General features: G+C 38.0%; 3 protein-coding genes across 4 annotated transcripts in view; 1 reads left to right on the forward strand and 2 right to left on the reverse strand.

The window, feature by feature from the left end:
• Positions 1 to 634: 634 nt before the first annotated feature.
• LOC139940755 (large ribosomal subunit protein uL24-like) lies at positions 635 to 5,073 on the reverse strand. Its single transcript, XM_071937127.1, has 4 exons — positions 4,935 to 5,073; positions 3,631 to 3,803; positions 2,092 to 2,232; positions 635 to 881 (listed from the first exon to the last, which is right to left on the reverse strand). The coding sequence occupies exons 2-4, from the start codon at positions 3,796 to 3,798 to the stop codon at positions 747 to 749; spliced, it is 444 nt and encodes a 147-aa protein (XP_071793228.1). The 5' UTR covers positions 3,799 to 3,803; positions 4,935 to 5,073; the 3' UTR covers positions 635 to 746.
• Positions 4,999 to 14,150, forward strand: LOC139940754 (short/branched chain specific acyl-CoA dehydrogenase, mitochondrial-like). Its single transcript, XM_071937126.1, has 10 exons — positions 4,999 to 5,071; positions 6,025 to 6,339; positions 6,789 to 6,995; positions 7,355 to 7,525; positions 9,166 to 9,291; positions 10,194 to 10,286; positions 10,937 to 11,026; positions 11,669 to 11,749; positions 12,498 to 12,654; positions 13,146 to 14,150. Exons 1-10 carry the CDS (start codon positions 5,042 to 5,044, stop codon positions 13,226 to 13,228), a joined length of 1,353 nt encoding a protein of 450 aa, XP_071793227.1. The 5' UTR covers positions 4,999 to 5,041; the 3' UTR covers positions 13,229 to 14,150.
• Positions 14,151 to 24,151: 10,001 nt separating this feature from the next.
• LOC139940574 (G protein-coupled receptor kinase 5-like) overlaps positions 24,152 to 27,975 on the reverse strand; it is a 100,096-nt gene continuing 96,272 nt past the window's right edge. For both annotated transcript variants that reach the window (XM_071936895.1, XM_071936896.1), the window contains one exon: positions 24,152 to 26,346. In XM_071936895.1, the coding sequence (XP_071792996.1) occupies positions 26,293 to 26,346 (54 nt within the window). In that variant the 3' untranslated portion in view covers positions 24,152 to 26,292. The remainder of the gene's footprint in view (positions 26,347 to 27,975) is intronic.

Consider the following 27,975-nt stretch of genomic DNA (forward strand, 5'->3'; position numbering starts at 1 on the left):
TTAGATGCTTGATTTTGAGACCTCAAAATCTAATTCCGAGGTTTCGAAATCAAATTTGTGGAAAATTATTTCTTTCTCTAAAAAATATGTTACTTTAGAGGGAGCCGTTTCTCACACTGTTTCATACTATCAATAGCTCTCCATTGCTCGTTACCATGTGATTTTTTTGTTACAATCATTTTGAGTAACTACCAATAGTGTCCAGTGCCTTTAAAGGCAGTGGACACTATTGGTAATTACTCAAAATAATTATTAGCATAAAACCTTTCTTGGTGACGAGTAATTGGGAGAGGTTGATGGTGTAAAACATTGTGAGAAACGGCTCCCTCTGAAGTGCCATAGTTTTCGAGAAAGAAGTAATTTTCCACAAATTTCATTTCGAGACCTCAGATTTAGAACTTGAGGTCTCGAAAACGCACACAACTTCGTATGACAAGGGTCTTTTTTTCTTTCATTATTATCTCGCAAATTCGATGACCGATTGAGCTCAAGTTTTCACAGGTTGCATATGTTGCATTTAAGCATATGTTGAGATACACCAACTGTGAAGAATCGTCTTTGACAATTACCAATAGTGTCCACTGTCTTTAAGCTTTTTCACACAGGACTAAAATAAAACGACACGACACAAAAATTTGACTTATCTCGTAATCTTGATGGTCTTATTAATTAACACTAAAACACAGAGCAGTAATTTACAGGAGGCCGATAACTTTGCCCATCTAGAAATCCTTGGATTGGTCAGTCTATTGATCTGTAGCCATGGCAACTGATTCCTCTGTGTGTTTGCCCTTTCCCTTGTCTCTCTGGGTGCGAGATGCAGCCTTGCGTTCTAGAAGACGTTTGCGATCTTTGTCCATCTTCAGCTTGACGATCACCACCTGGAAAGAGGAAATAAACAAAAGACAAATGCTGATGAGTATAAAGCACATCTATGACTGGAGGAGGTGGGGGGGGGTTGAGGGTTATCCCAGCCCTGCGAGTGGACCACTAAAAAATACGGCAAAAACTAGTTTGAAAGAATGATCATCAAGGGAAACTCTTGAAAGTTTTACAAATAAAAACCAAGCATGGTCAACCAGGTTAGGGACATACCCTAGTGTCAGGCCCGATACTTCGTTGAGGCAATGGCAACATTGGTCATTGCCTTGGTGCCCCTTGAAATGTTCAAATGAAAATTTCATTTCCTCATACCGACACCCTTTAACCAAGGATCAAGTGGTTTTTTTTGCCCTCACCCTTCCAAAAACAAAATATGGAAATCGCCTCCCCCACCCCTTTTAATACACCAAAACAAAAAAATCTTACATGTGTAATGTAAAATAATCCATTGAAGCAATAAATTAAAATCTTCATGTTTTAGGAAACAAGATAAGTTTCTGAGATACTGCCCTTTGCTCCCTCAACGCTGCCAAAGGCATTATGTTGAACCAGTGACGACCCATGTGAACATGGCTTTAGCATGTGCACCACCTAACATTTCTTAAAATTCAAGATATTTCTCATTTCAAAATTTCTATGAAAATTAGGTGGTCAGCTTACATATTCACTACGAATAGTGGAAGTGGATGTGTAATAATAATTATATCGAAGTCTTATATAGCGCACGTATCTACCAAACAAGGTACTCAAGGCGCTGAGTATATACAAACTTTCAGAAAACTTCCACATAGTGGCCGAGCGGTTAAGAGCAACAAATTCAAACTCTGGTGTTTCTGATCAGCAGAGTGTGGGTTTGAATCCCCAGCGGTGACACTTCTGTCCTTATGCAAGACACTTCCCATTGCTTCGTCCTATACATTTACTTACGAAACACATTCAGACATCAGTGACACAATCCTTCAATACTTTCAGTGTTAATTTTACTACATTCCACCTGCAGCAAACAACATGCCAAAGTGCATCTTGGGAAATAAAAATTAGTCCCGACTATTAACAAAGACCCAACTTGAGGCATTTGAGGCGCGACTAGTCAAATAAGTAATTTCACTAGTCACCCAGGCTTAATTAAACTGTATTACACAAGTTTCACAATAAGGACAGAAACTCACAATTTGACAACACCAGTACATTTTTTTCAATCCGACTTACTTTGCTAGGGTGAATTCCGACAAAGACCTGAGCTCCATTGGCTTTTTCGCGCTGGATTCTCTCAATGTAGATGACAAACTTCTTCCTGTAGACCTGGACAACCTTGCCGACCTGCTGACCCTTGTAATGACCTCGGGACACCTTGAGTAAAAAACAAAATACATATCATATAAAGTAGTGATTGGTTTCAATCTGAAAGCTCACCGTTTATAAAGTTGATGCCAGTACCAATCCTCAGCAGGAGTTTCCCTTAATTTAGTGTTCAATCGTCGAGATCATTGACATTCATGAAGTGTAAATTACAAATCAAAACAATGCTGCTCCTGGTAGCCCAGATTGTAATTTGGTCCCTGTAGGAACAAGGCATCTTTCCTTAAGAAAATAATGCTTTATTATGAAGACCAAAAAGTCTTTGGGGGTAATTATGTAAGGGGCCTAAGCAGCGACTAAGGAAGCCCTAATCATGGACTCTTTCCATTTGCATACCACATTATGATTACATACGTCCTAATGGAGCCTTCAATTTCTCCTCCATGTTTTCAGAAGAAGTTTTCACAAGAAATCTCACTACGCCCCATTAATGATCAGTTTACACTTCTAAATGTTCTGTATGCCATCTATGTACTCAAAACTTCTCAATGTTTTAAATTTGTATTACCAAAGGTGATATCAAAAGGGTGAATTTCTGGCAAATTTCTTTGGAAAACTTGAAGTGACACTATCGACTTAGCGCACACACAATATTTTGCATTTGGTACAGATCTGCCTACGTCCACAATAACAACGCTAACACATGCTGTACAGGGTGACATCCTCTACAGTGGCCTCTACAGCACTCCGTCAGCAGAACACGGCTACACTCCTCACTAAAAATACTGCATGCACCTTTGTCTTTGCTTTGTAAAGGTGTAAACAGATCCATAATGGGGCATAGTGGGATTTCTTGTAAAAAATTCTGAAAACATATGGGGCACAATGGAGTCCTTGATTGGGGCAAAGAGTTGAGCAAAAGCATCCACAGTAACGTTAATCCGACGCAGCCTACTCAATCCATCAGATGGTTGGAACAAATGTGTCATACAACATGTTGATAATTTTCTTTAGGAATCATAAATAGTTATGATGACAACATAAATGTAAGATGATATCATTAAGATGGTTTATCTCAGGATGATGGCATCCATAACTAGAATGTCATGGGATGAAAACATCCACAAATGTTGAGATCACAATAAATTATCTTGGGAAGTCGATATCCTGATAATCCCACAAAGGACATCTCTGAAAGACAACACTTTATTTGAAAGATGTCATCAACCATCTCAACATCTTACACCCGTTTCAGACAGGCAAGCCAGAGTCACCCCAAACCAAATAGATTAGGAGCGACTTCTTTCGACTTCTAGCGCGTCCAGTCGCTCCTAACTGTTTCAGACGTCAAACTTTTCATGAAGTTGGTTCGGCGCGACTCTAGTGCGCCTGTCTGAAACTGGTGTTTTGAAAATTTTGAAAGTTATCTTGGTTACCCTTGTTACCTACCTGGACCTCATCATCTTTGCGGATGGGCATGCTGCGGACACTGTGTTTGGTTCGGAGATCCTTGGACAGTGGGGAGCTCATCAGCTTGCGCCGGATGTGAGAGGGCGCATTGAAATGGCGCTTGCGGTTCTTCCGCCTTGAAGATGACACAAACGGGTTGCGCTTCATGATGCCTACCGGAAAAAAAAAATACATACACAAACTATTTACAGTGTTGTTATGATAATTCAGCAAAAAGAGTTTCACCTTGTATTTGTAAACTAAGTTCAATAGTTTTACTGGCATTTCATCTTTCAAAGTTACAAAAAGCAATTCCATACAAAAAAACTCTCAAAGTTCATGGAATTCTTTTGAAGAAGGGGCTCTGAAAATGGCCAGGTCTAAATACAATTTACGGATAACTTTCTGTATGGCGCCACCACTTTTTCACTCATTTTTAGAAAAAGGGATATCTCATTAAGGTAAATTAGATACTATGTTATTTCATATCGAATGAAAAAGTGGTGGCGCCATACGGAAACTTTTCCCAATTTACAAAGGCAAAGCTTGATGATGGCCTCCGCTCTGCGTAAATTCAGGGCCAGATTGTAAAATTTATTTTGAAGTTTACAAGTTTAACAAAGATTTGATGAGACAGACAAGTGCCGCAATGCAGTGACACATTTTGCAAGTTTTTTAAATTAAAATAATAATGCAATTTTAAGGAAGATCCAGACACCACTTTTTCATTCTTTGTTTTGGTAGCGTTACCATCCAAAAGCAATATCTCATTTTGAATAACAAATAAGGTCACATGTGTAAATATTTCCAAATTAAAGTTTAAAAGTAAAACATAATAAAGTAAAAAACAAATCTGAATTACGAATGAATACGATATCATTACGAAAAGTTCAACAGTGAAACAACTGAATGAATGGAATGACACGCTACATTTCACCGAGATGAAAATGGTGTCAATTATAGGGCATACAGGGTTATACACAGCAGAATACAACAGATTATGATTCACAATTTATACATTAATATGGAGTTAATTTTACTGGCGAAAGGGTGGCACTTCAATGACTGAGCCAACTCGACATGTAATAAGAGATACAACACGATTCACCATCATGACCAGAGATCGATCGCCCAACTTATCTTTAAAAAAACTATGATAACCTGGGTACTAATTTAAAAATATGAAGATCTTATGTTGTTTTATAACCCAATCATTTTATCAGTCTCAATAAGTTGTAATGATGATTCTTTAGAAAAGAGATATTTTAAGATTGAAAATAGCATGTTTAATAAACGGGACCAACCTTTCAGGGATGGCAATGTAAAAGAGGCAGATGTGGGGTTTGTTGGTTACCACGCCAAACTATCGGCCTGAATACACGTGTCGCTGGGTACCAGCATATGATCCAAAATGGCTGCCAGATTATTCAACAGATTGCAGGTTTGTGTACAAAAACAAATCATGTTTTTTATCCCCATTAGCTTCTAAACTATGTCGTGTGTTTTGACAATTCTATCAGTTACTTGTGGGAAGATAAGTTTTAATGGACAAAATGTGATGCGATTTAACTGTAGAGAGACGTGAGAGAAGTTGTACACGTCGTCTATTTGTGTTCGTTCTGTGAATGTGATGACCTGTCGCCAAAATGTTGTTATGATTCTGCGTGTATTGCCTGAATGGAGTGGGGTGGGAGGGGTGTCAGGTTGGTGGGGAGGGGGAGTCGTGGGCTCATTGTTATGAGGGAAAGTCAGAAATGTGAAGGTCCAAGATCTTACTCTTAGTCTGAAACTATATTTGTTGTAACTATTTCTTATAAATATTTCTAAAACTTAAAAGTTAATTAAAATAATCTAACTTTTCAAACTATCAAATTGAAAGGCAGAACTTTGAATAGTTTCATAAGGTTTATCGCGATTCAGAAACGCACTGCATGATGGGAATGAATATGGGGCGGTTACTATGCAGTTTGTACGACTCGCGCACGCAACAACGCCTATACCTTTGTGTGGGTTCAACAGCGCCCTCTCTTGATATTTTGCTATTCGCGATAAACCTTATAAGCTATTGGTTAGGACTAAGCCTTTGCTTTAGGGGACATTGACACAACACACTCAGATCAGAATAATTGTTTATTCATTTGCGAAACGGCTAGTGTGTAACCATTTTATGAAAGAGGGTTGTCACAAGGTCATAGTGGAGTTCTCGGAACTCCATTTAAAAAAATGCATTTTGACTAAACTTGACCTGTAAAGTGATATGAAAAAGGACCCGCTTACTTAAAAATAAATTGATTGGTTGCTCAGTATACTTGCTTAAAATTGTTAACAATAAAATGTGTTTGTCAGATTACAAAGTTTTTAATAAAATATGATCTGTGGTTTTCTTATGTCTAGTATCTGCCAAGCAGAGTTGGCATACCACGATGCAGTTCGTACAAGTCAATCACCTCTGCGTTGGTTCGCAACACCATCCCCAAAATCACCCCTCGCACACTCACAACAGCGGCTGAACCCAGCCAGAATCCCACAGCAGCGACAGCCCCTCTCCTCAACAGCAGATTACCAGCGACGTCTCTGTCAGAAGATGAGCTGATGATGAAAGAGATGGTAGCAAAGTTTGCCAAGGAGCAGATCAAACCGCTGGTACGAGCAATGGACACCAACGGTGAGACTGATATGGGGATCATCAAGGCTCTGTTTGACAACGGGGTAAGACTCCATTTTATTTCATTGTCATGTATTTTAACTTTAATGATGTACACAAATATAACTTTATGGCAACATTGAAGTAAATGTAAATGTTTAAATAAATAAAATAAATAAAAATAATAATAATAAACCATTCTTGTATCTAGCGCATATAACTGTGATGTCCCTATGCGCTGTATAAAAGGAAATCAACAATTGTACAAAGAAAACAGATCTGTTTTTAACCGGGTTTTGAATTGTTTTGATGTCTCAGCCTGTTTGAAAATCTAATTCTGAGGTCTCAAAAACTACGTTACTTCAGAGGGAGCGGTTTCTCACAATGTTTTATACTATCAACAGCTCTCCATTATTGGTTACCAAGTAAGTTTTTATGCTAAAATTTTTTTTGAGTAATACCAACAGTGTCCACTGCCTTTGAACCATATCGCTTTCTTACCCTTATTGTCCAGCTCATGGGGTGTGAAATTCCAGAATCTTATGGTGGACCCGGAGCCTCGTTCTTTGTGTCTAACATCATCATTGAAGAGTTATCAAAGGTTGATGCATCCATTGCCGTCTGCAATGACGTCCACAACACGTTGGTCGTTACAATTCTTCTGAAATATGGAACAGAGCAACAGAAACAGAAATATCTTCCGAAACTCATGAATGACACGGTGAGTATTATGTTCTCCTATTCAAAATCTCTTCTTGAATGTGTAGCTGTTGTCTTACTTGTCAGATCGCAGACTTTCAAGAGTACCGCGGACATTATTCTTGCTCTGCTTACTGCCGAATTCTGCGCAATATGATCACCATTCTTTACTCACCGGGCAAGCGCCACGCTTCTGCACTGGCAGTGTAAGCGAAAAATGCCTAATATTCTGGAGTACACACGTGCACAAGCAATTCTTTGCTTATGCTTAAGCCATGAAATTTATCTCCACTTTGAGTTGTAAACCTGTGATGACATTTGACATCTGATGACCTTTGACCTCCAGTAGCATTTGAATTGACCTTTTTGCGTTTAATCCAGGTTGGAAGTTTCTGTTTGTCGGAAGCCAACGCCGGTAGTGACGCTTTCTCCCTGGAGACCAAGGCGGAGAGAGATGGTAACCACTACGTCATCAACGGCAGCAAACTCTGGATAACCAGTGCAGCATTTGCCGGGGTGTTCATCGTCATGGCAAACGTTGACTTCAGTAAGGTAAAGTATATAAAGGTCTTTAGTGGTTTGGTTGGGAGAATGAGGGTTCCAATACTGGCCTGGTCACTTGCGACACATGTTCCCTTGAGCGAGACACTTTATCATTGTTGCTTCTCTCCACCCAGTAGTGCAAAGGGGTACCGGCAAGATGGACTGTTATCCTGAAATTGGTTATAAATACTGACCTGATAGGCCATATAGACTGTGCAAGTCTCGCGCAGATTTGAACTTCCGGGACCATTGTGGTCCCAACCTTATGGAGTTTTACGTTCGGGAGATTTTGTTTCGTCCATTACTTTAGTTTAATGTAGTTTATGACCATAAAAATGACATATGTTGTTAAAAATGTAATACTAATTAACATCATATATAAAAGTAAAAATAAAGTCAACATAATAACGAAGAAAAACCGATATTTAAACTTGACCTCAGGTCAGGTTACTTGTAAAAAAATTAAGAATTTGTGCCCATCTCCGATCACGAAACTTATACGCAGACGCTTGTTTTGGTCGCGCGGGGTGAAAAGCCTTTTCATTGGTCGTTTAGGTGTCGGCTTCCTCTTTAAACTGCGTCACGCGTTTATCTAACGCCCTTGCGACCATCGTGCGTCAGCGTATAAACCAACTTTGAGTAGTTTCACATTCGGGCGAAGATTTACAAAAGGGGTTTCAAAAAATTTAAGATCAAACAAACATCCTTGTCCCAGAGTTTTTACTTTTGTCTATACATAGACTTTAACCGATAATTGTGTATTTGTTTAAAACTGCTAAAACTAATTTAAACAAGCTCTATAGGGTATTTTTGTTGTTCAGATTCGGCATTAAGAATAAATGAAAGCAAAGATTTGATTCATAAAAAAATAAAGTTCTTCAGTTGTCGTGTTTTCTCGCTCCGGTGCGCGCGAGACTTGCACAGTCTATTGGCTCAAGACTAACTCAGGCCTCGAAATAATCCATGGTACACACAGCAATTGATGTGGTGCATTCTGTAAGGTTGCAATAAAACTTTACATTTTCCCCCATAGAAGTGCCCCCTTACCAGAGGAAGTTTGCTGTGCCCCTTCAAGATTGATGTTCACTTCCTGCTAACTTGGGGTTGGGTATTAATGGTTTTCAACGTAGTCACTTGAAGTGTTAGTTCATGTTGATACAATAATAATAATAATAATATCGAAGTCTTATATAGCGCTGGATCTACCAAACAAGGTACTCAAGGCGTTGAGTATATACAAACTTTCAGAAAGATAGTTAATTGCAGTGATGAATTCTGAGACCCAATTATTTAGCACCTGATAAGGGTTTACAAGGTGCTACGGCGCATACAGCAGCCACAGCCAGGAACACCGGGGTTAACCCCTTCTCTTTTCAATAAGTGCACTGGGTTCTTTTACATGCGTTAAACAACACATGGGACCAACGGCTTTACGTCCCATCCGAAGGACGAAGCAATGGTTAAGTGTCTTGCTTAAGGACACAAGTGTCACGGCTGGGGATTCGAACCCACACTCTGCTGATCAGTAACACCAGAGTTTGAATTTGATGCTCTTAACCGCTCAGCCACGACACTTCCACAATGTGAATCTTATCTTACTGTCTTAATATATTTCAAATTTTACTCAATTGGAAATCTTTGATACGCAGGGGCATCGAGGCATCACAACATTCGTCCTGGATAGAGAGACGGAAGGACTGACCATCGGCAAGAAGGAAGACAAACTTGGACTGAGGGCTTCGCCAACGTGTGAAGTCCACTTTGACAATGTCAGAGTAAGTAATACAGATTATTACTCGAAATGAGAACGTATGAAAACTTTTACAAGTCTGTTTGAAATTTCACCAATCTCTTCCCTGTTTTTTGACAATATAAGACAATGTAAAGCGTTCCAAGCACTTTTTGGCTTGACAAAAAATAGTGTCTTCATCCTTTCTTACAAGTTTACTCTGTTCTTTCTTTTCCTTTGAGAAAATAGCATTACTGAAAGACCCCGTGCATAACATGAAATGCTACGGGAACGCTGAGGTCACGCGCCTGTTTTTACACATAAAGAACAGTCGTCCAATGGTTTGCCTCCTTTGACCTCAGTGAGAGGGCTTTTTGACCCTAGTGAGGGCGTTTTTCAAGTGTGTGCTGTCACATGCAATCTTTTTATCACCAAAAATTACCGATGGTAATCCTGGACTCTCAAAAAGGCCACCAAACAAAAACTGGAAGTCTTTGAGATAAGATGATCCGCTTGATACTAGGTGTCTCATTAAGAGACAAAATGAGAAATCAAGAAATACGCAGGCAACTTCACATGAACACAACAATAACGGATGTAGTGACCAGACGCAGCCTGAACTGGTTCGGCCATGTTATCAGAATGCCAGCCTACAGGCTTCCCAACCTGGTTTACAACAGTGACATCCACACTCCACGCCAACGAGGACGCCCACCATTGCGCTGGAAGGTGCAAATTCAGGATGATGCCAACATTCCACTTCATGAGGCGAGCATAGCTATAAATAGACCTGAATGGGGACTATTTTTCAAGGAGGCCAAGGGACACCCAGTTCTAAACAGCCAAGTAAGTCAAGTAAGAAACACAAAAGAGTGGTAAGTGGTCACACCTTGAGACCCTAGCAGAGTCTCAAAAGGCTAAAAAGTCTTCTTTCCTTTTTGTGTACAGGTACATGATAGTCAGATTGTTGGCCAAGTGGGATACGGGTACAAGTACGCCATTGGTATGCTGAATGAAGGACGCATTGGAATCGCCTCCCAGGTAAACTGACTCCAAACATTGCTAGATCTACCAATGGCGGTATCATTCGGCCTGCTTCACACAGACGCCATACCCCCCCTTTCTAAAAAGAATGTATGTAAGCTCTTCCCAAACAAGGCTAAAACACATTCCTAAAAGGGGCTAGAAGATAAACACACAACTAAGATGAAAATAACTTGGGGAGCTGTAGGTAGGAATTGATATTCCTCTTTAAACTGTCTGGATTGTAGGACGGGGGGAAACATGCACCATGCAAGGAGTTCCAAAAAGAGATGCAGTACGTGGAACAAAGCTGTTGGAATAGCTCATTGTTCAATATCTCAGCAAAGCAAGATGGGTGAGAAGAAGCAGAAAGTCTGGTTTCACGCTCAAACACTCTGATAGGAGGAACCAGGTCAGACACACTGGTGGCACGTTTACCATGAATGTATCTGTAGAAAAGACAGAGGCTGGCTACAGACCCATGGTGGGAAAGAAGTTGTAATGTTGATGCTAGCCCTTCACCAACAAAGTTCCCAATCAATTCTGTACTCTTATTTATTAAAGATAGATGAGCGGCAGAAGCTCAGACCCAAATGTGACAACAGTACATAAATATACACGTACATCCTTCTAAAATAACAACAATTCCGATGTTTTTTCCTTAACAGATGGTTGGTATTGCCCAAGGAGCATTAGACAACACAATTCCATATCTAATGGAACGTAGACAGTTCAAGAAGACCCTCTGGGATTTTCAGGTGAGGTTGAGAGATTTTTTTAAAGGCAGAGTATACTTTTGGGTAATTGTCATAGACCAGTATCCTCATTTGGTATATTTGATGTAGTAACATTTAAAAAAACTGTGAAATGTTTAACTCTGCCTGAAAATAATGGGGGAAAAACTCCCTAGAATAGAATTGAGTGCTGCTTTCAGATGACTTAGAAAGGCTCAAGTTTCCCGGATTCAAATTTGTTGTTGAAAAAATAACCTCCCTCTCTACAACTACATTATTTCAAAGGTGTTGTTTCCCACAATGTTTGATAATATCAACAGCTCTCGGGTTCTCTTTACCAAGTAAGTTCTTATGGTCATTAATTTTTGAAGTAATTACCAAAGGTTTACACCTGTACACTCCCTTTAAAGTCACTTTGATCAAGACATAAGATAAACTCTTTGCTATGTTGCTGGCATGTGAAGTAAATGAGCACAGAGTTAAAACAGTAAACAAAATAGTGAATTTTGAGATAAACACAAAATAAGTGAACTTGAGGCCAATGTTAGAGAGCTGTCAAGCGCAGTTAATTACTCATATCAGAAGTTTGAAGTGTTTGATTGTGCTAAAAACCTTCCAGCTTGTAGAATTTTCAGTGACCTTTTGTCTTTCTTGATTTTCTTGCAGTCTGTTCAACACCAGATCGCTCATCTCAGTACACAAGTAGAAGTAGCTAGAGCGATGACGTATAATGCTGCTCGTATGAAGGTAAAAGAAGTAAAATATATGTGATGATATGATAATAATAAAAATTGTGGCTTCTTATACAGCGCACATGTGCGTCACTCAGTGACGCTCCTTGCGCTCTAACATACAGTATCTTTTGCAAGATAAGGGACTACGTTTGAATTATGAGACCTAATTCTGATAGCACCATGTAATGTTTAAAAAGGTGCTGTGACGCAATTTGCTGCCGATCGGACCAGGAACACCGGGGCGAACCCCTTCTCTTTTCGATAAGTGCGCTGGGTTCTTTTACATGCGTTACATAACACATGGGACCAACGGCTTAACGTTCCATCTGAAGGACGAAGCAATGGCGAAGTGTCTTGCTTAAGGACACAAGTGTCACGGCCAGGGATTCAAACTGATCAGAAACACCAGAGTTTGAGTTGGGTGCTCGTAACCGCTCAGCCACGACACTTCCATAATGAGCTAAATCAAACAATGTTTAAAGATTTGTAGCTATACAAAAAAAGAGAAGATTGGGACCCAATAAAGTTCTTTGCTATTTTTCATGCAATGATAGAACTGATGAAACAGCAGATATGGAAAGTGATTAAACGTAACCTTTACATAATAATGTTCAGTCACCAAGCCTCACGCCTTTGATCTGCCCTTTAAAAAGACTCAATCCCATATAATATTGATTATTATTGATTAATATTGATCAGTATTAGTAGTACTCCCAAATCAACCATGATAATGTTTTTTGTTCGCCTTTTTTTATTTTAAGGATGCTGGCCTTTCGGTTGTTAAGGAAGCCTCAATGGCTAAGTATTTCTCATCAGAGGTGGCTACTCTGGTAACCTCCCGCTGCATTGAGCTCCTTGGTGGAGTTGGGTTCACCAAGGACTACCCTATTGAGAAATACTATCGAGATTGCAAAGCTGGTAAGTAGAAAGTCTTAAAAACAGACTCTCTTCATACTCTATTTTGTCATGAGAGATCCCCTGATATCTCAAGCCCCAGACATCCACCCCACAGTGAGCGCTACACTTAACCAATTTGGGGCTATTGACCCTAAGCTTTCACCAGGAGCACGCTGCCGTCTACTCCTGGGGCTGAAACAGCGTTACCCCCATCACAGTCTGTAAGGATGTAGGCTTGGGTATCATCCACTAGGAGCCTGGCTGGTAGAGCAGATTGCATTACCCATTTCCCAACTTTACAAAGCAATCGTGGTTAGGAGCCTTGCTCAAGGGCGCAAGTGCCATGAATGAGGTCGCAGGTCTAAACCACACTCTAATCACTTCGTCTTTGTTCAACCCAGCCAAATTCAAATTTACCCAGTGGTTGATTATATGATATTATGATTGAGATAAATGTGTATTTTGAGTCTTCAAACATCGAGGCTTCTAACATCTGACATTTTGACCAACAGGAACAATCTATGAGGGGGCTAGTAACATCCAGCTCAACACCATCGCCAAGTGTCTTCAGTCAGAAATCGTAAAGGGTAAATAATCACCACTAGAGGGCTCTTCGGTCTTCGTTAACACCGACAGTGTAGGCGTCTCAATAGGAACTTTGATCAACGAAAAGCTTTTCATGGCAGTAACTGTCTCTACTACCGCGAAGAGGTTTTTTGAAATTCAAGAGACTTCCGAGTTCTGAAAAGAACTGTCCTGCTTATTAACTACTACCTAATACCGAAAGATGGGAAACCCGATTACAACTTTCGCTTATTGGAATTGGGGGGGGGGGACTTCTTGTTTTGAACTTCACCAACTATAATGCTACTTTACAAAATCCCTTCCTACTGTCTCACCTGGCTAGTCATTCATAATTTATTCTTCAGTAATCACTGCGTGAACAAAAAATACCTTTTGCAAAGGCGACAAATCATTCAAACTGTCAACCCCAGTAGAGTTTATAAAACATCGGTGAAAATGTGATAAATAAAGATTGCTCAGACCATTTAGGATTCATTAGGATTGACAAAGTAGTTTTCTCAGTAAAGTGGATTACGTCTGCAGAAAAGAGGTGAAGTACGACCAAAATCGCCAAGATTGGCGTTGTTATTATTGTAAGAGGCATTAAATATTAAGTATTGACTTCTGGTAAGGAACGCATTTATAAGCTACAAATGGTTTTGTTGATCAAGTGTAGTTCACTGACCGATTTTGAACGCAAGTACTTTTTTTGACAACTGAAATGAGTAGGACAGTCAAAAGCTGTGCCTTAAAAATGTAATGGGATCTCTTAAATGTTTTCAAATGCTCTTATGTTTTTTGCTAAGGACATGTAATGAACGGAAAGTTATGTTAAAGTATTCAACACTTCATTTGTTTTTAATTTCATTCATTTTATTTTGTGTAGAGGTGCTTGCTTCAGAATATATAAGCATGAGAAGTGCCGCTGCAAGGATTTTTGGCGAACTGGGAGGGGGGCACAGGGTACTTTGGGTGGGGGGGGGTCGATCATCTTGTTTTGAGATCACTACATATATTATCTGGATTTTTTTTTTCGTGGAAGTTGGGGTAACTTGGGATGGGGGACAGGCCTCCCTGCGGCTATGCCGTTGAGCATAATGTAAATAATATATTTATAAAAATGAAAATTAATCATGTTTTTTACGCTTATTTTCAAGTAAACTTGAAAGACTCCCGAGCTAAAGCCTATCTTTGATACATTGTTTTACTGGATCAGAGGGCAAACAAATGGAAATTATTATACACATATTGACTGGCAATGAGGTAATTAGTGTACCTCTATTACCCCAAGGGACTTTGTGTGACCAGAAGAGGGACCTATTTCCCGAGGCCGAACAGCTCGGTCTTAAATGTGAAATAAGAACAGAAATCTGGAAAAGAATGGAAGTTTTGTAGCTGCTGTTCATGGTTCAAGTCAAGAGAGGGCGCTGTAACCGGGCACTATTTTCAAAGACTAGTGCCCGCTCTGGTACTATTCCCGCAAGACACGCGCGTGTGATCACTAGACTATATTAGTTCATCCCACGTAACCGCGTTTCAGCCAACCAGAATACAGAACAAGGTGTGTTTTTAATTGAAATATTTTTATTTTATTTCTATTCAGGAATAGTAGCTTGGCTTTGAATCTCCATCATTACTCTATCAATTATAAAAAAATAATATGTGGTAGAAATGGCCAACCATGAGAGGAGTCATTGATTCAAGTTTTTAAACTTCAACCATGAGTCTTAAAAAAGTGTGTAAACAAAAGTGTAATAATAATAATAAAGTCATGTAAAAGAATGTTCTAGTATGTTGTAAATTATTTGTTTAGTGTGATGACTTTTTTCAAATTTCCATCTTTTCCTCGAAATCCACCAACCCAACCCAAATTTCAATTTCTACATATTGGCAGACTATTTAATATTCTCTATTCAGTTGAAGACCAACATAATTCTTAAAACAAAGCAGATATTTCAGATCAATATTTCTCCCAGCTTCATAGTTTTCAATGGATGGATTTTCCAGGCTCCCAATTGAGCTGTCCAGCCCTAGTTGGCGGTCTCCCTATTTAGTACAAATCTATGTTTTTTGGGGGGAGGGTGGCCCTGAAATTGATATAAATATACATGTATAGACGATGTGACCTCTGACGTCACACGAAAACCATAACATGATTCGCGCGCATACCGCCGGGCAAAACCTTTGTGTTTTGGCAGCCAGCTAGAAAGTGTATGCAATCTTACCATGACTACGTGTCTTCTTGCCCGGCGAAACATGACGTATACAGTGTTTTTTCAACAGAGGGCAGTTTGAATATAAACAAAATACATGCAGGGAACAGACAAGACCATGCAATCAATTGGACAACCAATGAAAGAAAACACATCGGAGACAAATAACACATTAATGTGTGAGACAATGAATGTATAATGGTACAACTAGTCATCTACCATACAGTAAGAGTATTCAGAAGCGTAAATAACTTTGGAAATGCCTGCATTTTTTTGTTTTGTCTCTTACATTGTCAAGCCCAAGATAGTAGTAGTAGTAAACTCAGTATCTTTACAGTTGACAAAAATCTACAAGTAGTGGTATAATATTCTCCTGCATTATGTGTGTGCGTTCATCTATAACATACACATAAAATTCTTAGATATAATTCTTCTTTTTTTTAAATCGATAATAATAAACCTGGTTGAGTATTAGCTACAGTAAGTAAAACCCAAGTCGGCAGAAACGGGGGGCCAGACAATGAAAGACCATTGTCTCATTTTCCAAAAAACGTATAAATTGTCTGTCCATGGTCGGTCAATATACTTTATACTATTATAACATAATTGGTCCACATAAAATCTCTGCAGATTTTACCTGCTGCTTATTTTTTTGGAACTCAAAACAAAATTTCACAGAAGAGCTAGAGAAGACCACTTAAAACATTGCTACCAACAATTTCTGATATGCATTTTTAATCGTTCATATGATAGTGTTAATATTCTGTTTTAACTAAGCCTGTTGCCACCTTTGACCATTATTAAGAAAACTTGTTTTTTTTGTGTGACACCCTCCAGGGTGATTTATACTCAACGTTAAAGTAAAGCAAACTTTGACTTAACAAAATTTGCTCCAGCAAGTGAGACTGCTGTACTTTCATAAGTGTTTTGCTCCCTGGACCCTTTCATATATCCCCATCACAGAGGTCAAAGAAAACAGGACGTGTGTACACACCGTCGACAACTCCAAGCCATTGATAGATGTTTCTTTTACCTCAATGAGGGCACTTTTTTTGCTTGTAACATCATATGCATGTCTACTTGACAGCAGAAAATGCTTTTTTATTACCCCTATTTACTGTAATTCTTGGCATACAATACATTGGTTGTTTCTTAAGTGCCAAAATCAACCACACCTCTGATGTGCATGAGTACAATACCAAAAACAATGGATGATACCAGAACAGGGCCCTATTTCACACAGCTGTTAAGCATGAAAAGACCGGGGTACCAGTCGCATCAATGATAACCAGATGGTATTCTGGCTAGAAACCTATTTTTGCTTAGCAAAATTGTTTGTGCTTAGCAAGTTTGTTGTGATATGAAGTTGGGCCGTGTCTTCAATCAACTAGCAGTTAAAAGGTCTCCCAATGAATATGCACCAAGCTTGATGATGTATATGTGGTGTTTAGTCATCTAAGACACACTGAGGAATGGTCAACATAATCTCATGACTCACTCATAAACATAACTTTACTTGACATTTTTTTTAAACAAGAATTTATGATATTACTGTTGCACTTATTTCAAAAAGATAATCATCAACAAGATTGTGAATGTCTCTGAGAGTGTGACAGAGATTATCATTTCCTTTTAAGAAATTTAGTTTAATTCAAGAAAAGTCTGCAGCAAAAACTATGATGGATGTTTAAAGGTAACCCTAGCATTACTGACTATTGGGTCCAAAGAGCTCTGAGTAGAAACAACATTCATTCATGTCTCCCAGTCTTCATTCAAATTACTGTTTTATCATTCTGGGAAATAAAGTAATAAGGAACTGCATTGTCACATTTCAAGGAACTACAAAAGTAATAAGCAGCCAGGGTAAAGACCATTAATCATGGTACACCCATCTTGTGTTCCTCGTATTTGAGGGCCTTTACGAATCCACGGCTTCGACTTTGGATTCAGCTTCAGGCTCCATTCTCTGGTCTGAATCCCTGAGCGCGTACGCAAAGCAGCAAGCCAATTGCCAAAACAACTGCGAGTGCCAAGCTAGCCTGAGCCAAATCTGAAGCCAAAGCCGTGGTTTCGTAAAAGGCCTAAGCTTTACTTACAAAGTGTGGGCCTGAGAACAAAAGAGGTCCACACAATATAGGGACTTAAAAACACTATGTGGACTTACAGATGTCCACACAAGCATGGTTCATACTTCCTGCGAACGCTTCAGGCGATCAAAGGGAATTTTCTTGCGTCACAATTGAAAAGGGATCGTGCACCGATTGTTGTATCACCAAAATTTGCTTCGCATTCGCGTGAAGTATGAACCGCGCTTTATGAACAACCACAGATGAAAAAAAATTAATCACTAGAGGAAACACAAGTAGCAGTATTACTGAATAAATATCTACTTGCTTCAGAAATGGCGCTTAGCCCAATCGCCATAGACAGGGCCCATTTTCATGGCTCTGCTTACCGCCGAATTCTGCGCTTACAATCACGATTCAAGCGTCAAATTTCTGCGCTAGCCTTGTAAGCGTTGAATGCCTAGTAACGCAGAGTACGAATGTTCACAAGCCAAAATTCGCAGCTAACCCGTGAAATACGCTTGCCGTAAGCACAGAATTCCCTGCTAAGCAGAGCCATGAAATTGGGCCAGGAAGTTAAACTGGAGATCACTTTTTTTGTTTAAATGTTACTAACAATTTTGCTTTTTTAAATATCAGAAAAAAATGTTGGATTTTAATGTGGAACTTTTTACATAACATTACACAACAAAAGTAACGTATTAAGGTGCATTTAACTTGAAAAGATGAAAACACAACAAAATGAGTCAAAGGTGTGAAGTATTTAATAAAATGTCACAAGTTTGTTTTCTTAAAGTTGTGACAACTATGCTCTACCAACCTAGGGACGACCAATCTCTAAACACATTGGGAGTACAGTTACTAGGTGAGCATCACACGTTTGTTTAAACCAACACGCAGTTGATGGAGATTTTGTACACCAACTTACCATTTTGTTTTGTACGAATTTTATGAAAACATAACTATGACCCAAAAAAATCACAAGCAAAAAAATGTTGTAAAGTTGGCAATGACGTAAAGGTTGCTCTCAAATAAATGATCGCAGAAGCAATTATGGGACGATTATTTACAAACAGATTTGTAATGTTCCATTAAAACCCAAAAGGTCATAAACTATGTTTTTGGAAAATAATAACGATATTGTGTTTTATAATATTTACAATTGAAATATTAACATTCAAGACTCTCCGTCATTGTTGAGTATTTGACAGAGGGTGAATTTTCACAAAGTTAAAAATCTTTTTTAAAATACCTAACAAAGAACTAACACCTAACCTAAACTCCATTTCCACTTAAAATCTTATTTCTTTTCAAAGTTACATGAAAAATCAGCAACGTAACAAGTACAAATTTGGCTATATATATGTGGACCATAATTCTGTACTGTTTTTTTTTATACATCAATTTAAATATAAAAAAAATGCCCTCCCACTATACTGGATTGTACTAGTTTAAACCAGTTTGAACAAGTTGCTACTGTAATGGATTGTACCAGTTTAAGCCGGACCTGACAAGCTTTTGCTATACTGGATTGTACCAGTTTAAACCAGTCCTAACAAATTGCTGCTATACTGGATTGTACCAGTTTAAACCAGTCCTAACAAATTGCTGCTATACTGGATTGTACCAGTTTAAACCAGTCCTAACAAATTGCTGCTATATTGGATTGTACCAGTTTAAACCAGTCCTTACAAATTGCTGCTATACTGAATTGTACCAGTTTAAACCAGTCCTTACAAATTGCTGCTATACTGGCTTGTACCGGTTAAAACTTGTGCTAACAAGTTGCTACCAGATTTTGCCAAACCTGTTATACACTCATTGAATTTATTCACAGAACTCAGTGGGATCAAAAAAAATCATAATAAGAACAATAACAATAATAATAATTTGATATAAAATCATGGTAATTCAATCAAAAAAGCAAACACTTTCTTGATTCTTTATGCACCAAATCTTTAAAAGAAACACCATTTTACACTGAAAGACACCACATTCAAATAAAATTGTAATCATCTGAATATAAAAAACAAAAAGTTAGTAAATTATCTAATGCCCTAACTATGAATGATTTTCAAATTCAATTTCTACATTTATGTGTGGCTGCGATTAACATTAGTACCCTAAGTTGGAACAACTCGTTTCCGTTTCAGCTGTTGGAATCCAACTGTGTTTTCCTAAGTTTAAGAAATTCAACCCAAGGTGCAAGGATCAGAAACACACACTACTCTTCAGCTTTTCCAAGAGACTGCCTTATTTACGTTTGATTGCAAGAAACCTTTTTTCTCCCACCATTTTGAACATTTTTGTTTTGCATAACATCCCTTGATTGGCAAGCATACATCCGACAAAACTGGAACATTTTACCAATTGAAACTACATGACACAAATATGCTCACAGCATGAGACAATCATCGCTCCCTGCCATGATTCCACATCAGTATATTCCCGTTAGAAGTTAGAACTGTGCCAATTCTTTTACCAAGATTGCTCCAGCAGGCTTCATCATGGAAAGAAGAACCATCACAACATCTTGGCAAACTGTCAAGACTCTTATCAAAGTTTTAATTTCCTCTTAGAATTGAACTGAAAAGTAACTTGCAGATTTGTACAGCTCCGTTCATTTTTTATTTATCTACGTATTTTCATGACTTTAGAGGTAACAGTACTTATGTAGCATTCTATGGTGAACAACTTAGAACCAGTTTGGTCTGGTTTAAACTAGTGCAGTCCAGTCTAACACAAGGCTAGATCAGATTTGTGAGTCTTTTTCATTTAACCACAAATAAACAAAAACACACAAAGAAATATTATCAACCAACAGCTCAGAGAACCAAATCGACCCTCTTACGATGCGTAGATTCATTACGTTAAAATTTGTTTGTTTTTTGCATTGATGAGATGTCTTCTGACTGCATTCTTAATACAAACTGTGTGCAATGTAAAAAAGTTGTTCTTTAACAAGTTGTGGTAAAGTTCCCATCCTAATTCTTTCCTTGTGATCTTTAACCGATTCATGTGACCATCGTTCCTCACTAGAGGGGGTAAGACTTAGATACCTTTCCTTCACTGCGGAAAGACTCCATAAGTCTTCTTGTAAAGCGATACCTAGACTAGGTAGCACTTTAAACCAGGAGCAAGACTTTAAGTTATTTTCAGTAAAGTAAAGTGTCAAGTAAGACTTTTATCAAAACAAAAAGACTCAATTTACTGGTAAGCAAGGGTAGGATTTGACATCACTAAGACTTAACCTTACAGTAAGACATTACCTTCCACTTGCTATGTTAGGATCAATCTGTTTGACCATAATCTTTACTTTATTACCAAGGTATACAATTAACCTTCCTTAGTAATCAAGGTTATAACTTAACCAAATTGTAACCACAGTGGGACTTTACCTTTAACTTAGGACTTTACCTCTGATGGCCACCCAAGAGTTCCCCCCCCCCCCGATCGGGATCACTGTTATCTCCATTTGCAGAAGAAGGTTCCAATGGGGAAAGTATATACCAACTGGGATAATTTGAATGGTTTATTCACCAAGACTTTCCAAACATTAATACCCTCATTGTGAAAACCTGGGTTAAAGTGTACCCATTCAGGGTTATAAGTGTACCCAATCAAGGTACAAGTGTACCCAATCGGGTATAAGTGTACCCAATCGAGGTATACGTGCACCCAATCGGGTATAACTGACCCAATCAGGGAAAGTGTACCCAATAAAGGTGTAAATACTCCCAAACAGATATGCATTTACCATGATCAGGGTACAAGTGTACCTCAATCAATATAGTTAAAGGTGACAACTGCACTGTGTGAGCCCAAACGCTATACCTACATTATAAAAGTTATTGGGAGTACTGTAATAACATATAATCTACATTTTTGTTGTGCACACATTGGAAGTCCTATTCCACCAAGAAACAGATACAAGTTCATATCAATGTACACAACGTCTACTCCTCAACAAATTAACATCAATCCTGTTATTTAAGACCCACTCTGTGAAAATGAGTCAGATGTCGCCCAATATTAAGTTATGGACAGTTTAATGTGGAAAATGTAAAAAAAAAAAAATTAAAAGATCTTTCTTAGTTGCATGGTTAACCTTTTAGAACACTTACTTTTAGGCAATAAAGCTATGAATACAACAGTTTTGTGATCATACTTATGTCTAATTTGTATCCTTTTGCACACAATGGTAGTTGAAAATATCATTTTACTTGTAATTCGTTTTGCACAAAAAATGGTGTAGAGGCTAATTTCAAACGGGAGTAACTCAGCAATGCGATACACCCCAAAGCTTAGACACATACCAGATTACTGCTGCTGATGTGTTCTTTCCAGCCATGCATATAACTCAACTCTTGAAATTGCCTACATCTGACTCATTTTCACAGAGTGGGTCACATTTATGCTTTGAAAAAAAAAAATTGTAATTTACATTGCAACCGACCCAAAATACCCTCACTCTATATAACGGAGAGCATTGTAGTTCACGACATCTCCCCAAAATAAAACATACTACACACAGTCTAATTTCTCAAAGCATTCTGTGTTTTTTGTCCTTTTTTTCTTTCTCCACTGTATAAAAATAAAATAAATGTGTTAGCTTAATATAACAAGAAGCACGACATATTTTTTAGAAGGTTGGCAAAAGCTATTTCAAATGTGCCTTTTCTCGATAAATAAAACATAAAAGACACAATCTTTAAACACACAAAAAATACCACTAAAAAATGTTTTCTACGGAGTTACTTCTTAATCCTTGAGCATGTCCAGATACACGATGCAGCAAACCAACAACAAAAGATTCATTGCCAGCATTTTTTAATTTTTATATATTTTTAAAATTTTTTTTTTAGGCGTATTGTTTTTTTTCTTGTTTTTTTAAAGCACATGTTACAGTCACCACGTAGTGCATTATTTTTGTTAGTACAATTTTGAAAATGAACAACTAAAAGATGGTTGAATTATCTGTACAACAGTCTACTGTATTGAAGGGGGTTGTAAGAGTGGTGTGGGCGTAATTCTGTAGTAAACCCTCCTTACTGTGAATCGTTTAGCTCTATGCAATACTGCTCAGATACAGTTCAACACAATCTCAAACGAAACCTTACGCCACTGGTCATAAATCCAAATCGATATGAAACATTTTTTAAACAAATTTCAAGCCGTCTTTTTCCAAGAGATCATAAAGCGCTTGGACTTTTCAATCACATCAACCTTGGCGTCCACGACTCTTTTGCCCTAACTCTTGAAAACAACTTTGATTGACCCTATGACCTTTGATATTTGACCTTTGCTGCATCTACAGGTTGGTTAATCCCAACCCGCAAAACCACTTGACACTGACTGTAAGAGTGCATGAAGTTCAAAGAACCTAATTCACAAAAATGTTAAGCACAGTTTGTTATACTTAATGATGCGCTAAGCGAAAATCTCACAATGGCCACTCACAAAATGGGTACCGGTGAAACCATATTGGCTGCTAACAAGTGTATGTTTTTGATGCTTGGGCAAAAGCTCATGCTAAACACACCAACTTTGCAAATCCAAATGTATTTTCCCTCAAGCTTATCCTGGGTTTTCAGATATTTAAAAAAACAAAACAGATTTTCTTAAACTTCCGGAAACAGTTCAGTAAACACCCCCTTTCGAGTTTGACTTGCACAGAATGCTGCTAAAAATCCTCAGAAAGACCTCGTTATATAATTCCTTTAACAATTATAAAAGTCTAGTTTATCCTGGTACTCACATTATGACAAGTAAAAAGTTATTACTATTATTTCAGACTATTTTTAATGAGGAAATTTCAAACAGTACTTAACCTATTTTTTTTTTTTTTTTCACAGAGAACCTGTAACATTTTTCATCACCCTATCAATGCTGTCTTCCATAATTTGGTACAAAATCAGTTTTTTTTTTTCCCCCGGGGAAAAATTCTTTTGGATAAATTATTGAAATAACCAAATTTGTAACTATGTGTTACCAAGAATTTACAGTGGCTGCTTAAAAGCAAACATATGATAATATCTGAACAGATTATATTTACAGTTTTTGAGATATGGCGTACATAATAGGAGTACACCGTTTGACATGGGAGTCTACAGACAGATTTCTCCAAACCAAACGAATGCAATTGTAATGTGTCCACCATATCTTAGGATGTATTATTGTCCAGCGCTAAAAACAACTGGAGAAAACATCTGGCGTGTTTGCTTGCAATTTCGTCAATCTGGAAAAGAAGAAGGGTGATTTACGAGAAAGGATAATTCCCTAAGAATGACCCGAACTTCAACAAAATAACTTTTCGGAATTGAAACCAAAACACTGAAAGTTTACCTTCCATTTTGCTGTCGTTTTGGGTTTTGTTGTTGTTGTTGTTTCAGGGTTGTTTTGGTTGGGCTGTTTTTTTTTCCTGGGGGGGTGGCATGTGTTTGCAATTCCATCAATCTGACACAGAAAGGCGACTTACGAAAAATTATAATTTTCTGAAAATGACCTGTCCTTCATCAAAGTAACTTCCTGGAATTTAAAACCAAACCACCGATAGTTTACCTCCCCTTTTGTTGTTTTTGTTCGGGGTTTTGTTGGTGTTGTTGTTTCAGGGATATTTATTATTATTATTATTATTATTATTATTATTATTATTATTTTTTTTGAGGGGGGGGGGGTTTAGGGGGGGTAACCCTATGTTTAACTAAATGTTGCAATTACAGCAACAATCTCGAGTATTAAGTGCTGAACTAGAACCAGATAGCGTTCTTAACTTGGACCACAATGTTATCTTACAGTGCAAAACCTGTACAGTGAATTTTAAGACAAATTCGGCTGACTTCATTTCGGAAAACAAAAAATCAATTGCAAAATGTGTTTGCAAGATGGCCTTTGTTTATTATAAAGTATTATTTCCAGGCCTCGAAAATTACTCAAGGCACCTTTGAAAGTGTCAATACAAATTGACATTTTCCTCGTAAAAGTGGCCCATACCAGAGGAAAGTTACTGTCCCCCTTCAATAGAGAAGTCCAAGGCCTGATTTCAACCTTCAAATGTTTTGTTGGTGTCGTATATATTTAAAGACAGTGGACACTATTGGTAATTGTCTGTATCTCAACATATGCATGAATTAACAAACCTGTGAACATTTTAGCTCAATTGGTCATTGAAGTTGCTAGATAATAATGAAAGAAAAAACAACCTTGTCACATGAAATTGTGTGCTTTCTGATGCTTGATTTCGAGACCTCAAATTCTCAATCCGAGGTCTCAAAATCAAATTCATGGAGTATTACTTCTTTCTCGAAAACTGCATTACAGAGGGAGTCGTGTTTTACAATGTTTTATACTATCAACCTCTCCCCATTACTCGTCACCAAGTAAGGTTTTATGCTAATAATTATTTTGAGTACTAACCAATAGTGTCCACTGCCTTTAACATCAGTGATGTGTCTGCATGACAAAATATAACTTTATATATAAACTGAGTTTTTTAAAGGCATTTAACAAAGCAGCACTTTTCAGCAATGTGGTGTTTTTTTTAATAACCATCTTACGACTTGTATAAAAAAAAATGGCAGCTCTCAGCTGGGAGTGTTCTGATTGGCTTAGAGCCAAGCAGGGAATGAGGTCAGCATTTCTTGCGTCTAGTTCTTGCTTTGATATGCATATAGTCAAATCAACGAGTGGGTCCAAAATGGTTGCCCGTGGTTACAATGTGTACTTTATCTAGGTGTGTTTTTCTAATCACGTGATGAACATGTTAAGACTGTGCGTGGGTGAACTCTTTCAGTTCAGTTCTCAGTCAGGCTTACAGATTTGACTGCCCCTAAAACTGACTCCAAAATGACAATGTACGTCAGAGTTTTTTTTTAGTGTTTTGTACTTGAAATGTTAAAAAGCAGACAGGACTCTATAAAAAAGGAGAAGTATTAGACATATAATTGCTAGCATTTACAATAAAGAGCTTCCTTTAAAAAAATCTTGCGTCAGTTCCAGTATTATAAACCTCTGAACATAAACACTTACACTGTTTTAGATTTTTTTTTTTTTTTTTGTGATACAAAGAGAGACCAGTGCTGGCCAGTGGGGTACCAGCCAAGATCACAAGTAGAAATCTGGTGAAAAAAAGTCGTACATAAAGAGTTGGGGACCAGTGCAAATATTGGTATCCAAGGAATCTAAACGGAGAAACGACGAAGACAATGATGACAACGAACAATAGATTCATCATTCTAATAACCCACAAAGCTACACATCTTACAGCTATGACCTCATTACAATCTCGAAAAAAAAGGGGTTTCCCCCTTTCTAAAATCTTGTACATTATGCATATATATAACATTAATCATTATAGTTACTTCCACTACTTGCTGTCCACATGAAATATATTTTTTGTTTAATGCAAAAACCTTTTATTTTTGCCTCAAATACACAAATAACCAAACATTGTGGCAAGATTCCTTTGTACATACATATGTTTCTAAACAAATATTTTAATATTTTTTCTTCAGTGAGTTTTTTTTTTTTTAGCTCTTGATAACTATATTTTATGGTGTTGGTTTTTTTTTTTTAGGAAAAGATTTTTTGTATTTATACATACAAGTTTCTAGTTTTTTTTTTCTTCTTTCTTCGTTCGGTCGTTAACAATACAAGCGTCTTACTTCAACGTCAGTTTATTCATTTATTAAGGTATTTTTTTTTAACACAAGTCAAGGTCTTCCAGACGTCTTGGATGTACATCATGATCACCCGTCTCTGTACTCATCAGTCAAGTGGTAATTGGTTGCTTTTTGTTTTAAGTCAAGGTAATCTCCTCATGATGTTTTTTGTCGAGCTGTTGATTTTCCCGTTTGTTGGTTGTCTTGCCTCTGCAAAAAGACGGAAGGAAAAAAATAAAACATTTATACAAAGAAGTGGATGTAAATGCGTGAAGTCTACAATATATTAGTTTTCTGTTTTTAATAGGTATCAAGCAGTCATCTGACTGACTAAAATAGTTTATCGATAGGATTTATGATCGCACAAGTTATTAAACTTGATTCAAAGTGGTGCCGTTGTCAGACAAACTACACGGATTGGGACATACATCTACCCTCATTTGAACCTTTTTATTTGTTAAAGGCAGTAGACACTATTGGTAATTACTCAAAATAATTATTAGCATGAAACCTTACTTGGTTATGAGTAATGGGGAGAGGTTAATAGTATAAGACATTGTGAAACGGCTTCCTCTGAAGTAACGAGGTTTTTGAGAACCAAGTAATTTTCAACGTATTTGATTTCGAGACCTCAGATTTAGAATTTGAGGTCTCGAAATCAAGCATCTGAGAGCACACATCTTCGTGTGACAAGGATGTTTTTTCTTTCATCATTATCTCGCAACTTCGATGACCACTTGAGCTCAAATTTTACAGGTTTGTTATTCTATGCACATGTTGAGATACACCAAGTGAGAAGACTGGTCGTTGACAAATACCAATAGTGTTCAGTGTCTTAAACTTCCAATTTACATTGCATTTGATCTGATTTTGATTGTGATTTTGATACTGTGAAAGTTCACTGATTGAACATTTTTCTCCCCACTAGGTTTAAGTGGTTCCTACAGAGAGAACTTGGAGCTGCAAGAGTCTAAGGGCCTTGTCACATGAGGCAACTTTTGCAGGTAACTTGGAGGCAACCAACTGCAGTTTTTTTCTTTTTTTTTTTTCTTTGCAAGTCGCCAGACACACAAGGCCTGATGGCCACTTCAAGGTGTGGGCTACAATTATTTTTGTCCAGAGGCCGTTGCCACCTACTCCTAGGGCTGAAACAGGGTTACCCCTTTTACAGTCAATACGGATGTAGGCTTGGGTATCATCAGTCCGAAGCCTGGCCGGTAGAGCAGAAAGCACTACCTCCCCAAGTTTATGTAGCAAGTGTCACGACCGGGATTCAAACCCACACTCTGCTGATCAAACACCAGAGCTTGAATCCGGTGCTCTTAACCACTCGGCCATGACACGCCACGCAGTGCATGCTACAGGACCACTTTAGTAGCACACGAGTCAATTTTAAAACATTGTCTTACGATCCACAAATGAAGAAATGTTAACATTCAAATAGGAATGCCTTTTCTTCTTGGAGATTGCCTGGAACTGGTTGCCCCTAAATTGCCTCGTGTGACATGGCCCTAACTGGGCCCAATTTCATGGCTCTGCTTACCGCCGAATTCTGCGCTTACGATCGCGGTTCCCCGCTTACGTGCAAGCGCCGAATTTCTGCGCTAGCCTTGTAAGCATAGAATGCCTAGTAACGTGAAGTACGCACGCGCAGAAGCCAAAATTCGCCGCTAACCCGTGAAATACGCTTGCCGTAAGCACCGAATTCCCTGCTTCCGTACAGAATAAATTTTTATAAAACCAGAAATTTTCCTGAAACAAAGAAGCATTTAACTGTCTTTATTTCTCATTTGTCTTTATACTTCACGACTCAATATAATTTAAAAGTTTTGTTAAAAG

This window comes from Asterias amurensis, chromosome 8 (genome assembly GCF_032118995.1).
Source record: "Asterias amurensis chromosome 8, ASM3211899v1".
NCBI lineage: Eukaryota > Metazoa > Echinodermata > Asteroidea > Forcipulatida > Asteriidae > Asterias > Asterias amurensis.